The sequence below is a fragment of the Coregonus clupeaformis genome, unplaced genomic scaffold (genome assembly GCF_020615455.1).
Source record: "Coregonus clupeaformis isolate EN_2021a unplaced genomic scaffold, ASM2061545v1 scaf0180, whole genome shotgun sequence".
Lineage (NCBI taxonomy): Eukaryota > Metazoa > Chordata > Actinopteri > Salmoniformes > Salmonidae > Coregonus > Coregonus clupeaformis.
The window spans coordinates 493,684-520,137 of NW_025533635.1; the positions used below are offsets into that span (position 1 = coordinate 493,684).

Genomic DNA, 26,454 nt, shown 5'->3' on the forward strand with positions numbered 1-26,454 from the left:
GTGTGAGAGGACCATGTAAAGTCCTCAGTGATGTGGACACAGAGAAACTTGAAGCTCTTGACACTATCCATTGCGTCCTGTCGATGGGGGTGGGCACCCCCCCTGCCGACCCCTGTTGCTGACGTTGATGAAGAGGTTGTTGTCCTGGCACCACACTGCCAGGTCTCTGACCTCCCTGTAGGCTGTCTCATCGCCTTTGGTGATCAGGCCTACCACCATCTAGCAAACTTGATGATGGAGTTGGAGCCGTGCATGGCCACACAATCATGGGTAAACAGGGAGTACAGGAAGGGGCTAAGCACACACCCCAGGGGGCCCCCATGTTGAGGGTCAGTGTGGCAGAGGTGTTGCCTACTCTCATCACCTGGGGTCGGCCCGTCAGGAAGTCCAGGATCCAGTTGCAGAAGGAGGTGTTCAGTCCCAGGGTCCCGAGCTTGGTGACGAGCTTGGAGGGCACTATGGTGTTGAACGCTGAGCTGTAGTCGATGAACAGCATTCTCACATAGGTATTCCACTAGTCCAGGGGGGAGAGGGAAGTGTGGAGTGCAATTGAGATTTCATCATCTGTAGATCTGTTGAGGGCGGTATAAAAAAATTGGAGTGGGTCTAGGGTGTTTTGGACAATAAAGTTGATGTGTGGCATGACCAGCCTTTCAAAGCACTTAATGATTACAGATGTGAGTGCTACAGGGCAGTAGTCACTGTGTCAGGTAGCCTTAGAGTTCTTGGGAACAGAAATTATGGTGGTCAGTTTGAGACGTGGGGATTACAGACTAGGACAAGGAGAGGTTGGAAATTACTGTGAAGATGCCTGCCAGCTGGTCTGCGCAAGCTCTGAGAACGTTCCCTGGAATACCGTCCGGCCATCATTCTTAAATGGAAGACGTTTGGAACCACCAAGACTCTTCCTAGAGCTGGCCGCCCGGCCAAACTGAGCAATCGGGGGAGAAGGACCTTGGTCAGGGAGGTGACCAAGAACCCGATGGTCACTCTGACAGAGCTCCAGAGTTTCCCTGTGGATATTGGAGAACCTTCCAGAAGGACAACCATCTCTGCAGCACTCCACCAATCAGGCCTTTATGGTAGAGTGGCCAGACGGAAGCCATGACAGCCCGCTTGTAGTTTGCCAAAAGGCACCTAAAGACTCTCAGACCATGAGAAACAAGATTCCCTGGTCTGATGAAACCAAGATTGAACTCTTTGGCCTGAATGCTAAGCGTCACATCTGGAGGAAACCTGGCCCCATCCCTACGGTAAAGCATGGTGGTGGCAGCATCATGCTGTGGGGATGTTTTCTAGCGGCAGAGACTGGGAGAATAGTCGGGAAAGATGAGCGGGGCAAAGTACAGAGAGATCCTTGATGAAAACCTGCTCCAGAGCACTCAGGACCTCAGACTGGAGTGAAGGTTCACCTTCCAACAGGACAATGACACTAAGCACACAGCCAAGACAACGCAGGAGTGGATTTGGGACAAGTCTCTGAATGTCCTTGAGTGGCCCAGCCAGAGCCCGGACTTGAACCCAATCGAACATCTCTGGAGAGACCTGAAAATACCTGTGCAGCGATGCTCCCCATCCAACCTGACAGCGCTTGAGAGGATCTGCACAGAAGAATGGGAGAAACTCCCCAAATACAGGTGTGCCAACCTTGTAGCGTCATACCCAAGAAGACTTGAGGCTGTGTTCGCTGCCAAAGGTGCTTCAACAAAGTACTGAGTAAAGGGTCTGAATACTTATGTAAATGTGATATTTCTGTTTTTGAAATATCACATTTGAAAAAAAATCTAAAAACCTGTTTTTGCTTTGTCATTATGGGGTATTGTGTGTAGATTGATGGGGGGGGGGGGGTTGTACAATGTAATCAATTTTAGAATAAGGCTGTAACGTAACAAAATGTGGAAAAACTCAAGGAGTCTGAATACTGGTACTGTATATATTTTTTGATAGTGGAAATAACGTTGAAGATCTACAAATTCAACATATGTATATTCCACGCAGATTCCACGTCACAATATGTTGATAAATTACATTGAAACAACGTTGATTCAACCAGTTTGTGCCCAGTGGGGTGCTTCCACACAGGTGTGGTTCTTGAGTTAATTAAGAAATTAACATCCCATCATGCTTAGGGTCATGTATAAAAATGCCCTGTTGCCCATTATGTTGGCTACCATGACTAGAATAAGTTCTCAGTTACTTTGAAAGAGGGGTCTTAAAGGAGCATAGGGGTTTTAAAGTGTGTGTGTGTGTGTGTGTCTCAGTCACCAGATCCCAACACAATTGAACACTTATAGGAGATTCTGGAGCAGTGGAGGCTCCTCGGAGGAGGAAGGGGAGGACAATCCTCCTCAGTGAATTTCATAAAAATAAAAATAGTAAAACATTGAAAAAGTTATCATTTTTTAGATAAAACTATACTAAATATATTCACGTCACCAAATAATTGATTAAAACACACTGTTTTGCAATTAAGGTCTACAGTAGCCTTAACCGCACTCTGTAGGGTAGCACCATTGCGTAGCCGGAGGACAGCTAGCTTCCGTCCTCATCTTGGTACATTGACTTCAATACAAAACCTAGGAGGCTCTTGGTTCTCACCCCCTTCCATAGACTTCACAGTAATTATGACAACTTCCGGAGGACGTCCTCCAACCTATCAGAGCTCTTGCAGCATGAATTGACATGTTGTCCACCCAATCAAAGGATCAGAGAATGAATCTAGTACTGAAAGCATAATCTACAGCTAGCTAGCACTACAGTGCATAAAATGTGGTGAGTAGAGAGAAAGACAATAGTTGCACAGTTTTTAACAAATTAATTTCTTCAAAAATAAAGGAGAATCAAGAGAGAGAGAGAGAGATTTCTTAATTTTTTTTCAGTTTCAGTTACTTAGCTAGCAAATGCAGCTGGCTAGTTTAGTTACTCAAACACAACACTGGAACTCTTCCAAGTCAAGGTGAGCTTTTGTTTTTATTTATTTATTGCCACCAGCGACCGCTGGTGTAACTGCTTACTGACTATACACTGTAAAGTTACTGCATGATTGTAGCTGGTTTACTAATGCATTAGTTATATTAGCTATGTTGACTAGGACATTACTTTAACTAATATGGGGACTAGATGTAGGCTGTGTGTAGCGGTTATGACATGGTTTGGCTTGGAAATGTTTTTTCACCTGGTCACATACAGCTGATGTGTTGTTCATTGAAGTCCACAAACGAAGGGAAAAGGTGAGAGGGAAAACAATGTGGCTGCTATGAAAGTGAACTGTGTTTATGCGTGATCAGGGGTGTATTTATTTTGAAAAATGTTTCTTAAACTGAAGCAAACGAAACGGGGATAAAAAATACCTGAATTTGTCCAAAATAAACTCTCGTTTGCAACTGTTGGAATAATGATTACACCCTAGATAAGCTAGATGCAGGCAAGAGTGTGCAAGGCGGTATTGAATGTGTCACTGTCTGTCCATGTGTCACTGTCTGTCATCTCAAATGTTTCTCTCGACCTGTGTGCACCTACGTTGTAAACTTTCTTTCATAGGCTAGGTTGTAGCAACCTCATGATGGGTATAGGGAAAATTCGAGTATCATGTAGTAGCCTAAACCTATCAATGTAACATTGAGCTGGGTGAATGGAATATGAATGACAGTCATCCAACATGTTGTAATAGAAATAAGGCCATGCTCATGAAAAGAAACCATCATAAACCGCACTGACCGCCACTGTTCTGGAGCGGCGCTGAACAGCGTTTTCCACAACCATCAACAAAAAAAAAAGGCACTTTATGTTGGTATTTCCTTTATTTTGGCAGTTAACTGTATGAGTTTAACACAGTAGCCATATTCTTGGTGTGTTCCTTGAAGCGCGTAAACTCAATTTACAAGGGAGCTGGCCATGGTGCTGAAAACTGGACTGAGCGCCTGTTCTAAAACGACTTGTATTGTCCAGACATCATCCCGTTATCTTCTTTGGTTATTTAAAGTACATGATATCGTGAAAATGGCACTGCACGTATTCACTAACGGGTTTCAAGAGATTTAATTAGCTTTTTCTTACAGGGCTACATCGTCAAAATCACTGAAATACCTAGACTAGGCTACTGAGCAAAGAAATCAGACAGTTACCACTGATTGCAACAAACATCTAACACAGCACTGGACCACTAATTCACAACTTTTTTTTACACCACGTCGAATAAATGACCAAATATAAGCAACCATTTTAAACCATAATACACAATGTAGTTAAATCTGTTCACACGAAAATTACATTTTAACTGGAGCCATCTACACCCGTTTTCAGTGTTGCAAAGCGAAGATTGAGCGAAAAGGAATAACACTAGGCCTTCAGGTGATTGGTTAGACTTGCATGACATCATTAACAGTCCGTTCTCTTGTTGTCTGTGAACATTCAAACTTGAAAAAAAATCAGTCTCTCACAGATGATGGCACATCTGGCGGAGTCCGAACTGCTTCATTCGAGAGAGACTTGCACAGCTCAGCTCGGGGCGTTTCGGTCACCAGTCACTTGGAATTGTCCTCTCCTTATCAAGGCTCTCTCTGATACCTGCCGAAAGACATTTTGACATGAAAAGGCATGATGTGATCCAATATGTGCCAATTATTATGATATCGCACAAAATGAGGACATCATCTTCTCTATCCTTCAGGAAAAACATATCCGAGTAAGATTGAGAGAGGGATTTTTGCCTGGTTGAGTACCATCTAAACATGCAACATGAATCCCACTAACAGCACTGGAGCTGGTGGGCTTTCGCCCTGGAACTTTAACAGTAAGTTATCATATTTATAATGTACTTTTCGCAAATGGGAAAGATAGGCTATTAGACAGAAAGTGTGGAAATCTAACTCCCCTGCAAACAATATAGTCTATAGGTGTAAACAATGTGTGCATTCTGAAAAATCCACTTTTGCAAATGAAGGCTGTTCAAATAACTTGTCCCCGAGTTATCATGAACATTATTTTAGAATCCCAAAGGATAGGCTATTTACAGATGTATTAACAATAACGGAATCAACTACATTAATTGTTCTCAGAAATACTATTGTGTCACCCCTTATGATTTCCACCATTTGATAGCACATCAAAGTGACCGAGAAAAGAGCGCGCAATTAAGTGCGCTTGATCAATTTGTATGGTTCGGCTGTGATATCTGAGTAAGCAGCCTTTGGGTTAGACTATTATAGAAAAATCATCGCCATGTGCACAAATAAAAATAAATACAAATATGTTTTTCCATATGTTGTGGTCCTATCGACGTGATGTTATAGTAGGCTATATTAGGCTAAACGATTTTAAAAGATGGTCCGACTTGAAGTAAATAAACTGTAGCCAATATATCCTAATCTCCCAAAAAAATATTATAATGTGTACTAACTGTTGATCTTCATCTTACGTTCGTAGTGTTTGTATAACTAACAGTTAAAGTAGTTGTAGATTATGAAGTTCTGAAATCTCAGACACAATTGTTAAAAGGGTTTTTCTAATGAAAGAAGGGAACGTGCGCGTTATGGGAACGTGCACGTTAGGATGGCACCAAACTATTATTTTACAGTGCTCTTCAGATAATTTGATGAGTTAATTGGGTGGATATTTGACCACTGGAGTTCAGGCCAATTATGAGAGGGGCATGCTTCTGGTTCTGAGGAAGTTCATGTAAACATTCTTAATGCGTGACACTTGGTTCTCCATTTTGGGCTCTCTCTCTCTGCTTTCATTAAAATGTCCTACTCATTGCTGTTGTTGAATGAATGCATTTATTTCATTTTGGGGGTGCTGAGGTTTCTAGTGCTGGTGATAGCTGCCTCATAGCTGATTACATTGGGATCCCCAGTTCAACCAAAGCTCCTAATGCAAAAACTGTGCTGATATTCATTTACATCTAACACATGCAATTTACATTAATCTGTCTAAGATAAAGTTGATATAAACATTATACAATTGACATTTGCATCACAGTGCAGATACCCAGTCCCCTATTCTCACTGCACCTGCAACTGACACAAAGCCATTTCACAATTCATCTTACTCCCCTTCACTTCTTTCTCTCAGCTGCCGGGCATCCTTGAGAGACCTGCTTTAAAGTGTTTTAAACTTCCTGATGGTGGCTTTTGGTGCAGGGAAATGCCTGAACTTCATTGAGATGCAAAGCTCTCCCCGCAGCCCCTCGGAAATGAGCATCCCGACTGTCAGGATTTGTGTCCCCTCTACAATCATCAGTGGCAGCAGCGCACAGAGTCAGACACCCAGAGCTCATCAAATGTCTCACAGCTGGGACTGCAGTAGTCCTGCTTATGACTCAATCTAGTGACTTCCACAGAGGAGTGCAGTGTGGTTGGGTATTTGGTGTGCTGGGTTCTCATCCTGTCCCTGTTTTGGTCCATGGCTGTTGTGCTTGGCTGCATTTGGCGTGGTGGACACTTTCAGCAGGTCTGATATTAACTCTATGGGACAGACTGTGGATGGGGTCAGGCAAGCCATTGTCCTTCAACCCAGACTCATCAATTAGGGAGCCATTTTGTTAATTGAGCGTGAGAGGCTGAGAGATCTGTAATGCTCTTTTGGCCGTCCCCCTGTCCCACCCCCTGGTCAGGGTGACGTTTTTTCTACCAGGGTTGGGCTCAATTCGAATTGAAGGCAGTCAATTCAGGAAGTGATTTGAATGAAAAATTCAGACATTTTAAATCTTGAAATATATAGCTTCTACTTTTCAGTTTATTGAGGAGACATTAAAAATAAAAGCCCTTTTTTTGATGTATTGGTTTGTAATTTTAGAATCTTTCCTGAATTGACTGCCTTCAATTCAAATTGAGCCTAACCCTGTTCTCTAGAATTTCAATCATTTAGAACACGTGTGGAACCTATTTAGGATGTTTACTTAGGTGAAATTAGCTCAGGCCAAAATAAACTCCATACAAATACACTATAGTCAGAGAGACAATGTAGTTTATACATTTCCTCTAATGGGGTCATATGCTACACCCAACCCCCATATTAACTCCAATACTCCCCTCCCTGCCTGTCTGCTTCATAACCTAGTTTTAGGACTGACGCTGCTGCAGCACTGCTGTGTGCCAACGCTGGCCACAGATGTTTCACACTGGCACACACTGGCATAGACTGGGCTGGATGTGTTAGCCGGAGGCCATGGCGTAGAACGATTCCTAGGGGACTCATTTCATGCCCTCTTCAGATTCATGAGCTCCAGGAATTCAGTCAGCTCTGACTCAGGGAGAGATGGATCATCTTTCCTAGGGTTTAGATTTCATGAGACTGCCCACTGGGCACACCACATCATCATTTCAACGTGGACAGTTGGGTAATATTTGGTTGAGACGTTGATTAATGAGATTACAACCTATATTCACCCACTCAAAAATATAGCCAAAAGTTAGTTGAATTTCCAATGTGTTATCACTGTGCTATCAACCATCTAAAAGCACAACTAAATTCTAATGGAAAAACAATGTCCGATTTTTTGTTAAGTTGTCACCCAAATGTCTATCACTGCGCTTTCAACCATTTTAAAAGCACAGCAAAGTTCAAATGGGAATGCAATGTCAGATATATAGTTGATTTAATGTGTTATCCCTGTGCTTCATGTAATAGCAGAACCAAATGACCTGGATTGCAGTTGAGATTATATTAAAAGTCCATGGTGCAAGTGATCAATGTCGTTTGAGATTCTGCACAGATTATTACAGCAATTGTGAATCTCTCCACAGACCTGCGATGACCTATGCATGCTTTCTTGAACATGCACGCTTTATATAATTACATAAGAAGACATTTATAGTTACGGTAATCTCAAAATGTGGACATGGATGTGTTAGTCATTTTAAGTTTGAATGTTACATTAGTCTGTAAAATAGCCTTAACTTTAGGCTAGTTACTGTGTTACATTTTTATGATAGTCGAAATAACGTTGAAGATCTGACATTGTTTTAAAGGTAGAAATTCAACATATTTTATGCAAGGTTTGTCTATGTTGAAAATTGGTTACCATGATGACATTATCCAGTGGTTGAAATTTCACCCTCAAAGCAACAGTTTGTATATTACTTTTTTCAAATGTATTTTCCACGTAGATTCCATGTCACAATACGTTGACAAATGACGTTGAAACAACGCTGATTCAACCAGTTTGTGCCCAGTGAGTGTAGCCTCCAATAAATTAAACTGTCAATTTATCTGCTTTACTTTGACAGTCTCCCATCATCCACTGTAGCTTGGAGTTTCATGTTCACTTTTTCTATGATATTAATATGGCATTGTACTGTTCTTTAATCCAGACACTCAGAAAAAACTGTTCCACTCTCAACCATTTTGTGGGATCAATGATGATTCATGATATATCCTTCCCTCTGTTAGCAAGGGTTGTGGACCAAATGGGAACATGTTGGCCATGTTTTTCTCATCAACACTAAAACTGTGTTCGTTTGTGCTCAGTGGCTGGTGTGTGTGCACAATGCACAATGGTGGTGGTGAAGTTGGTGGGTGTGCACAATGCACAATACAATGAATCCATGCTGGAAAACAACGTCAAGTTAGGGAATGGCAGGACTAATTGTCAGTGGTCAGTGTTGCTGTGTGCTATTATTGATTAACAATATTAAATACAGTAGATTAATTTGATTAATGTTGGGTTCCCTCTAGTACTGAGCGATTAACCTAAATGTTGTATTTCCAGGTTATTAAACGGCTAATTCATCGAAGTCTGTTCAATTACTTGAAATCCATTTAGTTATATTTGTTTGTGAGCTCAACGCAACGTTTCTCTAGAGAAAATGCATTCATTCACAAGAGAAGTTAACTATGTGGGATGCTGGGCTGACGGGAGTTTTCATTAGGCAAATATTCAACCTAGTTCAGCACAGAAACGTAGTAATTAACTACAATGACCATAATCCATTACACCTGTCCTTCCCGGCTCGGACAATAGTGTTTGATTGCTATAGAGTACCACAGTATGAGTCATAATACCCATAAAACCTAGTGGTCAAACAAGGAAATGGTTACAGTCGTTTTTCCACTATTCATTTCTCCTATAGGGGATTTTAAAGACACTTAAAATAAGGGCTGTGTTTTGATAACCGAGTAAATCTCTCTAGGACAAGGTGACAAACCGCCGCTCCCCCCTTGAGCATCCCATTGGTTACTGCATGTGGGTCATGATTGTCTATGCAATTAAAATGTGGGTCAAAAGGGAAATAATAGTATTATCTGAGTTTTCCGTTTAAGATATGCCATCATTCTAGTATAATTAATATGTGATGTTTTAGCTTAAAATTGGTGTGTAATCTGTTGATTCTTTGGATAGCAGATGTAACAGACATACCAGCCACCCATGCACCCCTCTATCAACGCTGTGAGGAAGTGATGTAATAAATAAACAGACACAAACACCCTCATCGTAATGTTAACAGAACTGCAGGAATGCAGTGATCGGCAGGTGGGGGCGAAGGACACTGTCTACCGGTGTCCTAGCAAGCTAGTGGTGTCACCCCCGCCTCCTGCCCGTGTCTTCTTCTTCTGTGGGGTTTATCTGCGGTTGGCATCCAATGTTATGGTACAATACCGGCACCTACTGTAGTCTCCTGCCTGTGTACCTAGTTTAAGTCCATGCAGGAACACCCCGAATTGCGGGCCGCAATCACACCCTTCTCGGCTCGGACAGAGACGGATAGCCTACACACAGACCGCACGAGAGAGGAATGTACACAGCACAATGACGAGAGGGATAGAGACAGTTCCTGGGGTAGCGCTACCCGATTGATAGTTGTAGTTATTGGTAATAAGCAGTCTTGAAAGTATGCTTTATGTACTTTGAAGAACAGTCAAATTATTTCGTGAGACAGCTCTGCAGCATACTTAGACAGCTACTAGCTAGACAGCTAGCTACTAGCCTAGCTAAATAGGGTGACTCAAAGACGGTACAGTATGGGGAGCACAGAGATAACGTTAAATGGTTATCTGGCTGGCTGGCTGCTACTGCCTGAGCAGAGATGAGATTATGACTTTAAAGGAATGAAAAATAATAAAGTCAATGAAGTAATATACACAACTGAAATATTTTATTATTTCATAGTAATTTCCTATTTTTCTATTGATGTCTAACCAATGTGGACCTGACAGAGACAATGGAACATTTTGGCAATTGAATGTTCACTATTCTTGGCTTTGGAATTTTCATTAAAAAGCTCTAAAATAATTGTAATGCCATTATTTCATAATGCATTTAATGTTGAAAAAAATAATCGAGAAAGAAATCATAAACTGTGATTATTTTGTAATAACCGAACCAAAACCGAACCAACCTCAAAAAGCACTAATGGCTCAGCACTAGTTCCCTCCATGATACCGATTTATTTCAAGTCAATGGGTAGCAATAACTACACTATTCCATGGTATGTGATCATCTCTCTCTCCCCCCTCTTCCTTTCCCTCTCTCATATGTATATGTTATCTTTGATTTCAGAGCAACAGTAGTACGAGGTTCATGGCCATTGCTATTTCATAGGAGGGCCTCATTATTCATAATGCTGCCGTGCTCCAGTGGCAGCTTTAATTACATAAACTTAATTGAAGAAAGCATGGCTCTTATTGTAATGTCAGCAGTTGCCTATCAGCGTTCCACAATACCTGTTTGAAGCCACATCCTCTATTTATAGCATCCTCTCTCATCAAAGCCACTGTGGCAACTAACATTATAACTAAGATCAGATTGAATTCACGCATTGTTGTTGCAAGTTGCCACAGTGACTGTAACAAAGACAAAATCCACACCTGCAGTCTGAGGGAGAACAGCCAGTCAAGACCATAACTAAAATATAATATGCAGGGTATGTTGACAGGAAACAGCCACCTTGTTATATAAATTAGTTAAATTAGAGAGTTAATCATCACATATGCATGTCTTTAATTAGAATTAGAATTATGTATGTCAACATGACATACAGTGCATTTGGAAAGTATTCAGACCCCTTGACCTTTTCCACATTTTATTACATTACAGCCTTATTCTACACACAATACCCCATAATGACAAAGCAAAAACAGGTTTTTAGACATTTTTTGAAATGTATAAAATAAAACCCCCCGGAAATATCACATTTACATAAGTATTCAGACCCTTTACTCAGTACTTTGTTGAAGCACCTTTGGCAGCGATTACAGCCTAGAGTCTTATTGGGTATGACGCTACAAGCTTGGCACACCTGTATTTGGGTTTCTCCCATTCTTCTCAAGCTCTGTCAGGTTGGATTGGCAGCGTCGCTCCACAGCTATTTTCACGTCTCTCCAGAGATGTTCGACCGGGTTCAAGTCCGGGCTCTGGCTGGGCCACTCAAGGACATTCAGAGACTTGTCCCAAATCCACTCCTGCGTTGTCTTGGCTGTGTGCTTCGTGTCGTTGTCCTGTTGGAAGGTGAACCTTCACTCCAGTCTGAGGTCCTGAGCGCTCTGGAGCAGGTTTTCATCCAGGATCTCTCTGTACTTTGCTCCGTTCATCTTTCCCTCAATCCTGACTAGTCTGCTGCTGAAAAACATCCCCACAGTATGATGCTGCCACCACTATGCTTCACCGTAGGGATGGTGCCAGGTTTCCTCCAGATGTGATGCTTGGCATTCAGGCCAAAGAGTTCAATCTTGGTTTCATCAGACCAGAGAATCTTGTTCCACATGGTCTGAGAGTCCTTTAGGTGCCTTTTGGCAAACTCCAAGCGGGCTGTCATGTGCCTTTTACTGAGGAATGGCTTCCATCTGGCCACTCTACCATAAAGGCCTGATTGGTGGAGTGCTGCAGAGATGGTTGTCCTTCTGGAAGGTTCTCCTATCTCCACAGAGGAACTCTGGAACTCTGTCAGAGTGACCATCGGGTTCTTGGTCACCTCCCTGACCAAGGCCCTTCTGCCCCGTTTAGCCGGGTGGCCAGCTCTAGGAAGAGTCTTGGTGGTTCCAAACTTCTTCCATTTAAGAATGATGGAGGCCACTGTGTTCTTGGGGACCTTCAATGCTGCAGAATTTTTTTGGTACCCTTTCTCAGATCTGTGCTTCGACACAATCCTGTCTCGGAGCTCTACGGACAATTCCTTCAACCTCATGACTTGGTTTTTGCTCTGGCATGCACTGCCAACTGTGCGACCATATATAGACGGGTATGTGCCTTTACAAATCATGTCCAATCAATTAAATTTACCACAGGTGGACTTCAATCAAGTTGAGGAAACATCTCAAGGAAGATCGATGGAAACAGGATGCACCTGAGCTCAATTTCGAGTCTCATAGCAAAGTATCTGAACACTTATGTAAATGAGGTCTTTCTGTTTTTTATTTGTAATACATTATCTAAAATTTCTAAAAACCTGTTTTCACTTTGTTGTTATGGGGTATTGTGTGTAGATTGAGGATTTTTATTTATTTCATCCATTTTAGAATAAGGCTGTAATGTAACAAGGTGGAAAAGGTCAAGGGGTCTGAATACTTTCCGAATGCACTGTATAGACATGACATACAGACTTTACCTCCCTCTTTCTCCCCGTCTGTCTCTCCCTATTTTATTTTCTCTCCTCTCTCTCTCTCTCTCTCTCCCTCTCTCTCTCTCTCTCGCTCTCTCTTTCTCTCTTCACTAAATCAGCCTTTAACCATACCATCAGAAGTTTCCCATTATTCTTAAATCTAAGTTTATTTGGTAATGAATACAGTAACTATGTTTGACAAGGCCAGTACATTCCTGACAGCCCAGCAGAGCAGTGCCAGTGGCAGGGATGTTTCTTTGCAGGTAGTTACATGGCACAGCATGGAAGCCTGGATAATGAGGATAAAGGGACTCAAAGGTAGAGCATGTACCATATCAAGAAGCTTACAGCACAGAAGAGGATCCCTACAGCATGCAGCGGGGGAGTTCACTGAGCCATGCACCCTATATTTAGCATTATTATTAGACCCTCCTAATGTTTAGAGCTCAGAGTGTGTTCCCATCAAGATTTAGCCTTACAGCATGGGTGTCAAACTCATTTGCACCCACTGGCCTCTTCCGCACTTAAAATGTATTATAATTCATCTCCGTCGAAATTTGCAAAAAAAAATCCTCTATCCATCGCTTTTGGAATTTCCGATGCTCCTTGACTCTAGTTTTCGTTTCGATGACTGTTAGTAAGCTGGACAGAGTGAAGAGATTATAAATGTAGGTCCATTATCATTTCTACACTGTTTTGATTTGGTTTTAGTCATTTAAATGTCGATTGATATCGTTTTGCCCCATTATTTTAAAAAATATATATCTTATAAATGTTTTTAACTCAAAGCACCCACGGGCCGGTTTCCTTTACAGGGATTGAGAGGCTGTCCCTGTTGTGCAGTCTCAATAGTTCAGAAGACCAACGCAAGAGAGCGTGATTCCTGCACATACTGTTTGCTAGCATTACCTTAATTGCTGTAGATGTGGAGACTGACAATGTGTTGTTGCTACAACTGATTCTTAAGTAGGCTTACCGAAGAATTGCTTGATTAACCTATGCTTGAAATGCATAACAGTCCAGTGCATATTCTGTGTATTCTGCGTATTAGTGAAGTTTATTTACGTTGTTGAGGGCCTTAGTCCCTTAGTTTAGTCTTAACGTAGGCCTTAGTTTAGTCTGTGTGTTGAACCTTGTGTTTATTAGTTTAAGAGATGATACTGCATACAAGGATTAATATTCTACTCTCAAAACCTTCATAAAAAGGAAAGTGGCTCAGAAGATGGAGTAATCCTATTTTGCTAAATAGTTACTATAGTCCTTGTTTAAACTCCTGATTAATGAATGGAAGTATTTGTCAGCAGCATCTGCTGTTTGTGGCATCCTGCTGTTCAGCTTTGGCAAGTTACGTAGAGAAATAACTCTCTGTGGCTCTGGAACTGTAACAGTCTGGATAACTAAGGTATAGGCCTATAGCTTTCTCTTGGGAAATACTTACTTACACGACATGGCCAAAAGTATGTGGACACGCGTTCAAATTAGTGGATTCATTAATTTTATGTATAAAATCGAGCACACAGCCATTCAATCTCCATAGAAAAACATTGGCAGTAGAATGGCCCGTACTGAAGAGCTCAGTGACATTCAACGTGGCACCATCACAGGATGCCACCTTTCCAACAAGTCAGTTCGTCGAATGTCTGCCCTGCTAGAGCTGCCCCGGTCAACTGTTAAGGGCTGTTATTGTGAAGTGGAAACATCTAAGAGCAACAACGGCTCAGCCGCGAAGTGGTAGGCCACACAAACTCACACAACGGGACTGCCGAGTGCTGAAGCACAAAGCACTTAAAAATCATCTGTCCTCAGTTGCAACACTCACTACCGAGTTCCAAACTGCCTCTAGGAGCAACTGTTCGTCAGGAGTTTCCATGGCCGGGCAGCCGCACACAAGCCTAAGATTACAATGTGCAATCCAAGCGTTTGCTGCAGTGGTGTAAAGCTCGCCGCCATTGGACTCTGGGGCAGTGGAAACACGTTTTCTGGAGTGATGAATCACACTTCACCATCTGGTAGTCCGACGGACTAATCTGGGTTTGGCAGAGAACGCTACCTGCCCGAATGCAACTGTAAAGTTTGGTGGAGAAGGAATAATGGTCTGGGGCTGTTTTTCATGGTTTGGGCTAGGCCCCTTAGTTCCAGTGAAGGGAAATCTTAACGCTACATCACTAGCACATTAGAGGCTGCTTCTGCCTATTGAAATCACTGGCCACTTTAAGAAATGGAACACTAGTCACTTTAATAATGTTTACATATCTTGCACTACTCATCTCATATGTATATACTGTATTCTATTCTATAATATTCTACTGTATCTTAGTCCATGCCGCTCTGTCATTGCTTGTCCATATATGTATATATTCTTAAATTCCCGCAATAACATCTGCTAAACACGTGTATGTGACAAATATAATTTGATTTGATTTACAATGACATTCTAGACGATTCTGTGCTTCTAACTTTGTGGCAACAGTTTGGGGAAGGCCTTTCCTTTTTCAGCATGACAATGCCACCTGTCCACAAAGCGAGGTCAATACAGAAATGGTTTGTCAAGATTGGTGTGGAAGAACTTGACTGGCTTGCACAGAGCCCTGACCTCAACCCCATCAAATACCTTTGGGATAAATTGGAACGCCGACTGCGAGCCAGGCCTAATCACCCAACATCAGTGCCCGACCTCACTAATGCTCTTGTGGCTGAATGGAAGCAAGTCCCCGCAGCAATGTTCCAACATCTAGTGGAAAGCCTTCCCAGAGAAGTGGAGGATGTTATAGCAGCAAAGGGGGGACCAACTCCATATCAATGCCCATGATTTTGGAATGAGATGTTCGACGAGCCGGTGTCCACATACTTTTGGCCATGTGTACAATAGTGCCATGTCACAGGCACAAACAACTCATGAAATATTGAATCCCATGAGATATAATTGATCCTATGGTATATAACATCAGACCTATTTCATAGTATATCATACTGTATGTTCACAGATATTTCATAATGCACAATGCCTTATAATCGAGGATCACATGTCTTTACTACTTACGGGTTCATAAATCTATACCACCATCTATACTTTAAGATGGGGTGAGTAAGATGAGTACCCACTCCCTGCAACATTATGCAAGCACATGGTCACAGTCACAAGTGACAAAGTATAAGTTCTTAAAATAGGCCCTGCTCAGATTCAAGGCTGTTTGCTGGACTACATAGTGACCCGCTGTCTTTAAAGGAGAAATCTCCTTGATATTGGATGAACAGGAACTGGATCAAACTTACTTAGAAACTGATATAGAATCACTGAGATAAATGACCTGTCATGTATATGTACCTATATTTGATAAAATATAGTATTTTACCTGTAGCATCAAAGACCAAAAAGCCTAATCACAGTATCTGGCCTGTGACGGCTGTGTTTTAGAAATGTTGGCATTAAGGGCTTTCAAGTGGAGTGCATCTGCTTTTCTCTTGCTAGACATGAGCATATCACAGTCATGCCAAAATGGATGACATTGCTAGAGCCAGGGACAGTAATTGGGAGATTTTACACTGTAAGAAAATCACCTATCTACTGTATATTTAACTATTTCTCTCTAATTGCATAATTCCTTGGCAGGGACTGAAATACATTAAAGTTGTCTGTTTAATTATGGATACTCCCCTGAAACCCTTACATGCCTACACCGTTTTACACCCGAACAGTAGAACCTCGATCAGTGGGCTCAATGTGGGCTCAGTTATTCACATCTGAAAAAAGCCAAGTCACTGTTCTTTAAAGCCAAGTCACTGTTCTCCTTAAACCGGGTGGCTATGAGTGATGTAGTCTATATTAGCTCCCCACTTAACAGAGGTACATTTTTACATCGTTCAAATCCTTTATCTGAGGAATCCCTCACAGACAGACTTTTAGGACCATGTTGTCAAGAGGTTCACATTTCCAGAGCTTAAAGTCAGGTAAAAACACAAACCTCACACAAGCGTGTTCAGCCAAGATACCAGTGTTGGGGAAGCTACTCTAAAATAGTTTATTAGGTACACCCATCTAGTTCTGGGTCGGACCCCACTTTACCTCCAGAACAGCCTGAATTCTTCCCCACACCATTACACCACCAGCCTATACCATTGACACCAGGCAGGATGGGGCCATGGAGTCATGCTGCTTACACCAAATCCTGACTCATCAGCATGACTCAACAGGAACCGGGATTCGTCGGGCCAGGCAATGTTTTTCCACACCTAAATTGTCCAGTGTTGATGATCACATGCCCATTGGAGCCGCTTCTTCTTGTTTTTAGCTGATAGGAGTGGAACCCAGTGTGGTCATCTGCAGCAATAGCCCATCGGTGACAAGGACCGACGAGTTGTGCGTTCTGAGATGCTGTTCTGCACACCACTGTTGTACTGCGCCGTTATTTGCCTGTTTGTGGCTCGCCTGTTAGCTTGCATGATTCTTGCCATTCTCCTTCGACCTATCTCATCAACAAATTGTTTTTGCCCACAGAACTGCTGCTGACTGGATGTTTTTTGTTTGTTGCACCGTTCTCGGTAAACCATAGACACTGTTGTGTGCAAAAAGCCCAGGAGGCCCGCCGTTTCTGAGATACTGGAATTGGCGCACCTGGCACGACAATCATAACACGCTCAAAGTCGCTTAAGTCACTCATTTGGCCATTCTAACATTCAATCGAACAGGAACTGAATGCCTCGATGCCTGTCTGCCGGCTTTATATAGCAAGCCATGGCCACGTGACTCACTGTCTGTAGGAGCGAACCATTTTCATGTACCTAATAAACTGGCCACTGAGTGTAGTTTACCAAGCTACCAATTACTTCACGCTAGAAAAAGTTAAGCTTCAAGTGAGAACTAGGAACAGATGTACATTCAGGTCTGATGCCAAAAAAGAAAGGGAATTCTTGCCTTCTTCAACCCTATTTTCTTTTCATTTAGCAAAAAAGTAGTGTGTAGTTCCAGTAGTTAGTTACACCACTACATAGCAAAAAGTAATTAACTACTGGAATCACAACTTAGATTTGAAATGAGTTCAGCTACCTCCAAGCTACTGCATATTGTAGTTAAATTACTAGTTTAACTATAGTACATGAAGTTAACTACTCCCGAACACTGCAAGATACTGAAACTAAGAGCAATTTTAATGTTAGCAGCCAGCATCTCTGTCTTGCTGGCATCAAAAAGAATGGGTTATTCCGTCACCGGAATATGGATTTTTAGACTAGTTTGATCTCCTCTGAGTTATTTTTAACTTCAAAGTTGGCTGAACAGTGAAAAATAACAAACCTACGATATGACCGTAGGTGGTTTTATTTGATTCCTGCCTCTCAGTTATGGAGAACTTAACAGGTTATGGACCGAATCCCCTCGTTCTCAGTTCCACCTTCTGGAGGTCAGAGCAGTATACAACAACAGAAGACCGAGAGCATTAAAAGCAACATGTCACATCCTATATTCTGACTGAAAGACAGGGGCCATGTCTTTGATCATTATTGAAAAGATCTCCTGTGTCCCCTAGCAAAACACTGCTTTGCCATTAGAGGGCAGCCTTTCAATGGAATCACACAATCACACCATCAAGCTATTCTAAAGACATGCTGACATTCACACATTGCAGAAACACCTATTGTAATATGGATTATGGCAAGTTGTTAGCTAGCGTTTTGTATAATTTGATCTCCTTATTGAATGGGGTTTGTTTGTTGTTCTAATGCCCTGCCTTGCATTTCTACAGTTGTTTTGTTTTTGTATTATTTGATCATGTTTTATACAGTTGGGTTTCCAAACTACAACACTACAAACAGAATACTGAACTATACTGCTTTAGTAGTGCCTAGCCCTAGACAGAGCAGAGACAGACTCAGCTACACTTTCAACAGTATCTCCTCCTCAAGGTAGTATTGTATAGTGGAAGTGTCTTGTGTCAGGACGTACCTCTGCAACTTTGCTGTTTGCATTTCAAAGCTTTACAGTTGGCTGACAACTGAGTATTTCCGCTGAGTATCGGGGTGCTGTGCCGATGATGACGAAACTTAGGGAAATGCCTTTTATATTCACAGTACCTCAATATTTAATGTGGGGGATCCATTCCTGACACAGATAGTTATCCATGATAGAAAAAATCGGATTACTATTCAATGCTAATGGTAGGCTAATTATGCATAATTTGAGCTCAGAGTCACATATTCTTACACATCGATGTCACATCGCAGGCTCGGCTTGGGTATTTCTATCCGTTGTTTTTCATTAGTATGCGAGGGGAAAATACCTTAAAATGCATCTAATCTCAACTGTTTTAGAGAGGCTTAAATAATTAACCTTTGGGGCAATCTAAATAACCAGAAAGAGATGTTGACGTTTAGTGCTGTGTTTAATTTAATTCTCTGTGATGTCTTAATTGAATGAACAGACAGCTGCACAGAGCATGCTGTAGAATACATCACTGAGCAGCAATACAATATGAACCCAACCCTCCTCACCCAAGGCCATTCACCAGGAATGCTGTCCAGGCCCATGTTCATGTCATAAACCTTTTGTCTGCTAATTTGTTCATCGGAGCTAGGTGAACTGAAGGATCTGTAAAATAACTCAAGCATGCATATTCACTAGCTCGGGTTGTCAACGGCTTAAACATTTACTACGATATATAATTTTGAATGCAAATACTAATTTGCATATGCACATGCCCATAAAACCAGAACACATAACCGAGGATGAACACCCAACCAAGCTATTCTTCGCTTGGAAGTAAAAACATATAGTATTATGTGCTTTATGTCTTCAGACTTTCATACTGTATATTACATTTCAAGAATGAAATGTCTTGGCGAAGACCATTTAGCCGGGGGCAAGATGTTACATAACAGTAGATATGTTGGGAGGTTTGTGCTAAGCATCCAGAATTAACATATTGTTATCATTGTGCTTCCTTTTCAGGCTCCTTGAGCAACATTTCCAGTGATGTCTTCTCAGCCAACCTCAGCTGTAATGATTCTGGCACCAATGAGACCTGTGTGGCGGGGGAGGAGGGGGTGGGAAGCCCCTACAAAGCCGTGGAGATGGTCTTCATCGCCCTGGTTACAGGCTCCCTTAGTTTTGTCACTGTCACAGGCAACATCCTGGTGATGCTCTCCATTAAAGTCAATCGGCACCTCCAGACTGTCAACAACTATTTCCTGTTTAGCCTGGCGTGTGCTGACCTTATCATTGGTGCGTTCTCCATGAACCTCTACACTGTCTACATCATCGTGGGCTATTGGCCCCTGGGACCTGTAGCGTGTGACTTGTGGCTGGCCCTGGATTACGTGGTGAGCAATGCTTCTGTCATGAACCTTCTTATTATTAGCTTTGACCGCTACTTCTGTGTCACCAAGCCCCTGAGCTATCCAGCCAGAAGGACCACCAAAATGGCTGGGCTGATGATTGCAGGTGCCTGGATTCTCTCCTTCATTCTTTGGGCCCCTGCTATCCTGTTTTGGCAGTTTATTGTTGGAGAGCGCACGGTTCCACCAGGAGAGTGCTACATCCAGTTTCTCTCCAACCCTGCAGTCACTTTCGGCACAGCCATCGCTGCCTTCTACCTGCCTGTGGTCATCATGATGGTGCTCTATATCCACATCTCTCTGGCCAGCCGCAGCCGGGTGTCCAAGCAGAAGCCTGAGGCTGAGAAAAAGAAGAAAGGCCTCAAGATACCTAACCCACTCAAGAGCCACATCCTTAACAGACAGAATAACAACAACCAGTCCCCCAAGCCCAGTCTGGAGTCCTGCAACACTGGTGAAGCTCTGAAGAATGGCAACATTGATGAGTCTGTTGTTTCCACCAAGGCTAACACTAGTGTCAATCCAGAAGAGAAAGAGAGTTCCAATGACTCAAGCACAGCCAGCATTGCCCCAAAAAATGCTAAGGAGAGGGCCAACAGTGAAGCCATTTTCGAAGGGGGCCTTGGCGTTGCTCCTGCACCTGCACCTGCTCCTGCTCCTGCACCTGCACCTGAACCTGCACCTGCAGCGGCAACCGTCAAACTCAATCCTGCCTCCAAATGGTCCAAGATCAAGATTGTAACCAAGCAGACTGGTGACGAGTGCATCACTGCCATCGAGATTCAGCCACCCATCCAGGGGGGTGAGAGACGCTCTATCCCAGTCAACCGTCCCCGGAAGGTGGCGCGCAAGTTTGCCAGTATTGCCCGCAGCCAGGTGAAGAGAAAACGCCAAATGGCAGCCAGGGAGAAGAAGGTGACCAAAACCATCTTCGCCATCCTACTTGCCTTCATCCTCACATGGACCCCGTACAATGTCATGGTGCTCATCAGCACCTTCTGCCACTCCTGTGTCCCGGACACTGTGTGGGCCATCGGCTACTGGCTGTGCTACGTCAACAGCACCATCAACCCAGCCTGCTACGCCCTCTGCAACGCCACCTTCAAGAAGACCTTCAAGAACCTCCTCATGTGCCAGTATAAGAATATTGGAACAAGATGAGCTGGAGCATACATACAGTAAATAGGGCTGGTGAGGGGTAATATTACTAAGACATCTGGAGGGCTGAGTGGTTACAGTAGGAAGGGAGGAGGGAGCCTCCTCAGTCATGTTTATGAACTTATGTCACACTCAATGCTCCTCTGAGATGTCTTAGCCACAGAAGATAATAACATCATAGCTATGTCCAAATGATACAGTATGAGTATGATGGCCAATGTGAGGATGGGGCAAATGAAGAATCTGAGATCAGCCAAAGTTATGGAGTCTAAACATGTCTAAGTTGTCTTCATTGCCTCTTGGACCCTTACTGTGAAGACCAATAAGGACTAATTCGTATCCACTGAAATGTGGTAACAATCTTCAAAAAGCCCAGCTGAACGTCTGTAGACTAAGGCCAGGCCAAGACTTCAGTCATCCCTCTCCAAGATATCACCACCGAAATCAGAGACAGTGAGGAGAGTGTTACATAATGTCTGGGTGTACGGCAAAAGACACATTAAAAAGGAGCTTGGAAATCTTCCTTTATACAACAGTATAAAATGAAACAAGCATGAAATGTCTAATTAAACAATCTATTTCCTCCTCTCCCACCTCCTTATTATTGAGAGAGTTATTAACTCCTCACAGAAATGGAGGCACTCCCTCACATCAGTGAATCATTATCATAATGTGATATGGAGAGCAATGTGGTCATAACATGATATGGAGAGCAAAGATGATATGGATCTAACCTCAAGGCTAGTTGCACATACGTCCAAGTACTACAACATACTGCTGGTGACTTGAAAGTACAGTATGCATTTCCATTCACCTCCCACTGACCAAAATATTGATGTATCTGTTTTGTGCAAAGGTGATCTTCAAAGTTGACAAACTGTTGATGGCAGTACAAGGCCATGGCATAAGTTAACAACCAGTGTTTGGCTCCAAACAATTAATGTATCTTGTTACGTTATAAGGAGAAACACCCACAGGCAACGGTAAAGCTTTAATTCTTTGCCAGCTTCACAATTCTGAAAGAGTTTTTAAATATAGTCTTCACTGCGAATGGAACTACCGGTACAAAAAACAAACACTTGTTTATAGGGGATACTTATCTCGAGAGTATTAAACATATTTTCTATTTTATCTCCTGTCTAATTATGAATGTGTAAATAGAAGGCCAATGTATGCTCTAAAAAGTGCAGTTTCTCTCATGCATTTAATATCTGAATGTTTGTACCTCTCTTGTATTATGTTTGTGATTTACACATAATTTTACAAATTGAATATAAAATATATATATATATATAACTGTATGTATATGCAAGAGATATTAAGAGTGTATTTCTAAATTGATATAGAGAGTGTATTTCAAAAAAATGTAAGCAGTTGTTTTTTGTTTTGAATGCCATTGGTGACTAAATCGCTTATATTTGTAACTTTGCCACTATTCTCCATGTTGGATTACAATGTGTGAAGTCCAGTTTGTACCTCCCCAGCCTATATCCATATTCATGAGGTCACACCAATGATTAGGTGGGTAATATTACTAGCTTATCTAACTGGTTCAATGCATTTTCAAAGAATTCTGACAAAGAACTAAATGCATCAAAGTAGGGATTAGTGGGAAAATAACTGATATTGTTTGTGTATGACCTGGTAATGTAAAATGACCAGCTATGGATGTGCATCCATATAAAACTGATTTTGAAATGATCATGGGGTGATTACTGTCGTGGTAAAGCTTGATGAATAATCCTACTTTAATTCATTAATATAACATTGGCATGACAGGCTGAGTGCGACCCAAAAAAGGGGTGAAAGGGAGAGTGTAAAACATGACCAGTTTCCTGTAGTATGGCCCTCCCCTAAAACAACTATCCAGAGACAGTGTACAGAGGATTGTATCATAATGCTTAATAAAGATCTGGTACCATTGGAATAGTATTTGAAATTATTTTACATGTACAGTATGCTTTTGATTTAATATGCAGTATTAATGGAATATATTTTCACAGTATGAGCTCATGGCTGTGCTGAGAGCCCAGGGGAGTACCAGATCCAGCAGGAGACCCTCAAAGCCAAAACAGTACAGCACAAATTATGGCACCACGACTTCAGGTCATGCACTCAGCAAGGCCCTGTGGGCTTTATAACAAATCTACTGGTTTGCCCGGTTTTAAGGGTCATTTGGTTTACTCATTCAACCATGCCTCTTTTTCGCAATAATGATGAGACATCATCGCCTGACATTTGACATCATTATCTTTCAACTAGTGCCATACATTTTATTACTTGATCTTACAACAGTAACTTAGTAGTGAACGTGACAGGTCCTGAAATGAAATAATTTTCTTATGAAAGGAGGGCTGAACTGACTGATTTAGCCTCGGTTTCAATCGTCCTCATTAGGAAATGAAATTGAGAATGAGATTCGGGTCTTGAAGGCGTGCTTTAATGTGGTGTCTCTTATGTGTGTTTGCAGGTGGGAGGCGTTTGTACATTCACTCTGCCAAAACTGTGCACAGTCACTTACCCTTCTAGATAACTTGAAACATTCTAACCAGGTCTTGTGTCTGGAAGTAGCCTAGGCTAGCTAGCAAACTAGCCAACTTCTTTCACCAATCAGCTTCAGCCAGACGGTGTGTGACTGTGGCAAAGTTGGTTTGACTTTGGATAGTCGATCTGTGGGGCTAGTTAGGAACCGCCAATATATTACACAATGTAAATGGGAAAATATTTTAATTTTAATGTTGCACACCTTTTAGTTCTCATTAAATCTTTTCAATATTTGTATATGAATTTCTACAATTTATAGATTGTTTGAGGTTTTTATGTCATTGATATTTGGAGCTATTGACATTTTAAAATATTGTCCCATGTATGTACACTACCGGTCAAAAGTTTTAGAACACCTACTCATTCAAGGGTTTTTCTTTATTTTTAATGTTTTCTACATTGTAGAATAATAATATAGCACATATGGAATCATGTAGTAACCAAAAATCCAAAAATCCAAATATATATGCGCACTCTTGGCATTCTCTCAACCAGCTTCACCTGACCTTTCCAATTGTCTTGAAGGAGTTCCCACATATGCTGAGCACTTGTTGGCTGCTTTTCCTTCACTCTGCGGTCCGACACATCACAAACCATCTCAATTTGGTTGAGGTCGGGGGATTGTGGAGGCCAGGTCATCTGATGCAGCACTCCATCACTCAGGGACGCTTATGCTGAGTCAGGGTGTGTATATTTATGTTGTGTTGTTTATGTTATAGGTTCTAGTATGGGTATTTCTATGTTGGTCAAGGTCCAATCAGAGGGGCGTGTTCTGATTGGGGACCATATCAGGAAGCCTATTGGCACTATTGGAGTTGTGGGATCTTGTTCGTGTGAGGTATGTTGTTTGTGTACCTTTGGACTTCACGTTTATTTAGTTGTTGTTTTGTCATTGTGTTTATTCGGTATAATAAACATGGGGCGTGCACACTGCGCCTGTCGTCCTGTCTCACAACGAATGGAAGAAGATCCCACCAAACAAGGACCAAGCAGTGCCCAGGAGGAGCGAATAGCCAGTGTCACAGGTGGGCAAATGGTGGTCATGGGAGGAGATATTTAGGGAAAGGGTATGGGGAAGGTAGATGCCCAGGTGCAGAGAGGGAGAACTGGCACAGAACCAGGTTTGCAAACGGAGACCCGAGAGGCAACCTCAATAACATTTTTTGGGGGCACACGCAGGTGGATGACGAGGCTACAGGAGGTTAAAAGGGAGAAGGAAAGTGAGGAGAGAGGAGTGGTTAGGCAGCAGAAGTGAGCAAGAACAAAGGAACCCAGTCCCGCCCTCGCACCCAAGCAAGTGGTGCATAAGTGCCAGCGGGCTCCGCTGCCTTGCCCCGCACCAAGCCAGTGGTGCGGTTTCCAGACACGGCCCGAGGCCTGCTCCTGCGCCCTGCACCAAGCCAGTGGTGCGCGCCGCAGCCAGGCCCGGGCCACCTGCCTCGCACATGTAGTCGTGCGCATCGCCAGTCCGGCCTCGGCCTGTTCTTGCCTCTTCCTCACTGGCTTGGCGCGCAGGGAGCAGGGACAGGCCGGGCCGGGATTGGTCCGGTCCGCCGTTCCGCCCCTCGCACTCAAGCCAGTGGTGCGGGCCGGTCCTCGCACCCGGGTGCGCGCCGCCAGCCCGGGAAAATGTCCGCACCAAGGCCAGTGGTGCTGCCGCCAGCTCGGTCCGAGCCGCCTCGCACCAGCCAGTGGTGCGCGCCGCCAGCCGCCCGGCCTGTTCCTGCTCCTCGCACCAAGCCAGTGGTAAGCAACAGCCCGGCCCGGCCCTGTTCCCGGCCCTCGCACCAAGCCAGTGGTGTGTTGCCGCCAGCCCGGTCCTGCCTGTTGCTGCTCCTCGCACCAAGCCAGTGCAGCGTAGTGCGGCACGGCTCCAGGCCTGTTCCATCGGTGCCTGGTTCGCACCGTCAGCTGCTCTACTTCAGAGCCAGAGCAGTCCGCTTCTATCTGCGCCCAGTTCAGCTCCGGTCAGCGTCCCACTCCGAGCCAGAGCAGTCGCCCACCGGTGCCCAGTCCAGGTTCGGTCAACGGCTCCAGTCCGAGCCTGAGCAGTCCGCCCACCGGTGCCCGGTCAGCTCCTCGGTCAGCGGCTCCAGTCCAGACCCAGACGTCAGCCCCTCTCCAGCCCTCCGGGGTCTCCCCACACCAGGTCAGACAGGGCTTGGAGTAGGGAGGAAGGAGAGGGGAAGCAACGTGTGGTCCTCTGTAGTCTGGGGTGGTAGTATACATGTAACGCCAAGGTAGTGGGTTCGATCTGGGACCACCCATACACAAAATAATGTGCATCGCATGACTGGGAGTCGCTGATAAAAGCGTCTGCTAAATGGCATATTATAGCTATTATATTATAACGCGCCAAGGTTAGACCAGACCAGGGGCGCACAGGGAGGAAGAGTGAGAGGTCGTACGCCTGAGCCGGATCCGCCTCTGGGAGGCGGAATGCCCACCTGTCCCAACCTCGTTATGTTTATGTTAAAGGTGGAGTCGGCTAACTCCTTTGGGGTATTAAGTACGCCTCTGACTCAGGGACGCATATGTTGAGTAGGGTGTGTATATTCTATGTTGTGTTGTGGTTGGTTATAGGTTTTAGTATGGGTATTTCTATACATGTGGTGGTTCCCTAATCAGAGGCAGCTGTCGCTTTTGTTGTCTCTGATTGGGGACCATACTTAGCAGCCTATTGGCACAATTGAGTTGTGGGATCTTGTTCCGTGTGAGGTATGTTGTTTGTGTACCTTGGACTTCACGCTTCGCTTCGCTTGTTGTTTTGTCATTGTGTTTATTCGGGTATAATAAACATGTATGCATATCACGCTTGCGCCTTGGTCCGTCCCGTATTCAACAACGATCGTGACAGATGCAGCACTCCATCACTCTCCTTCTTGGTAAA

The 26,454-nt window shown here is 43.3% G+C and overlaps 1 protein-coding gene across 1 annotated transcript; it reads left to right on the top strand.

The window, feature by feature from the left end:
• The first annotated feature begins 4,297 nt into the window (after positions 1-4,297).
• Positions 4,298-22,947, top strand: LOC121559956 (muscarinic acetylcholine receptor M4-like). Its single transcript, XM_041872983.2, has 2 exons — positions 4,298-4,792; positions 19,477-22,947. Exons 1-2 carry the CDS (start codon positions 4,738-4,740, stop codon positions 21,021-21,023), a joined length of 1,602 nt encoding a protein of 533 aa, XP_041728917.2. The 5' UTR covers positions 4,298-4,737; the 3' UTR covers positions 21,024-22,947.
• Positions 22,948-26,454: the final 3,507 nt, after the last annotated feature.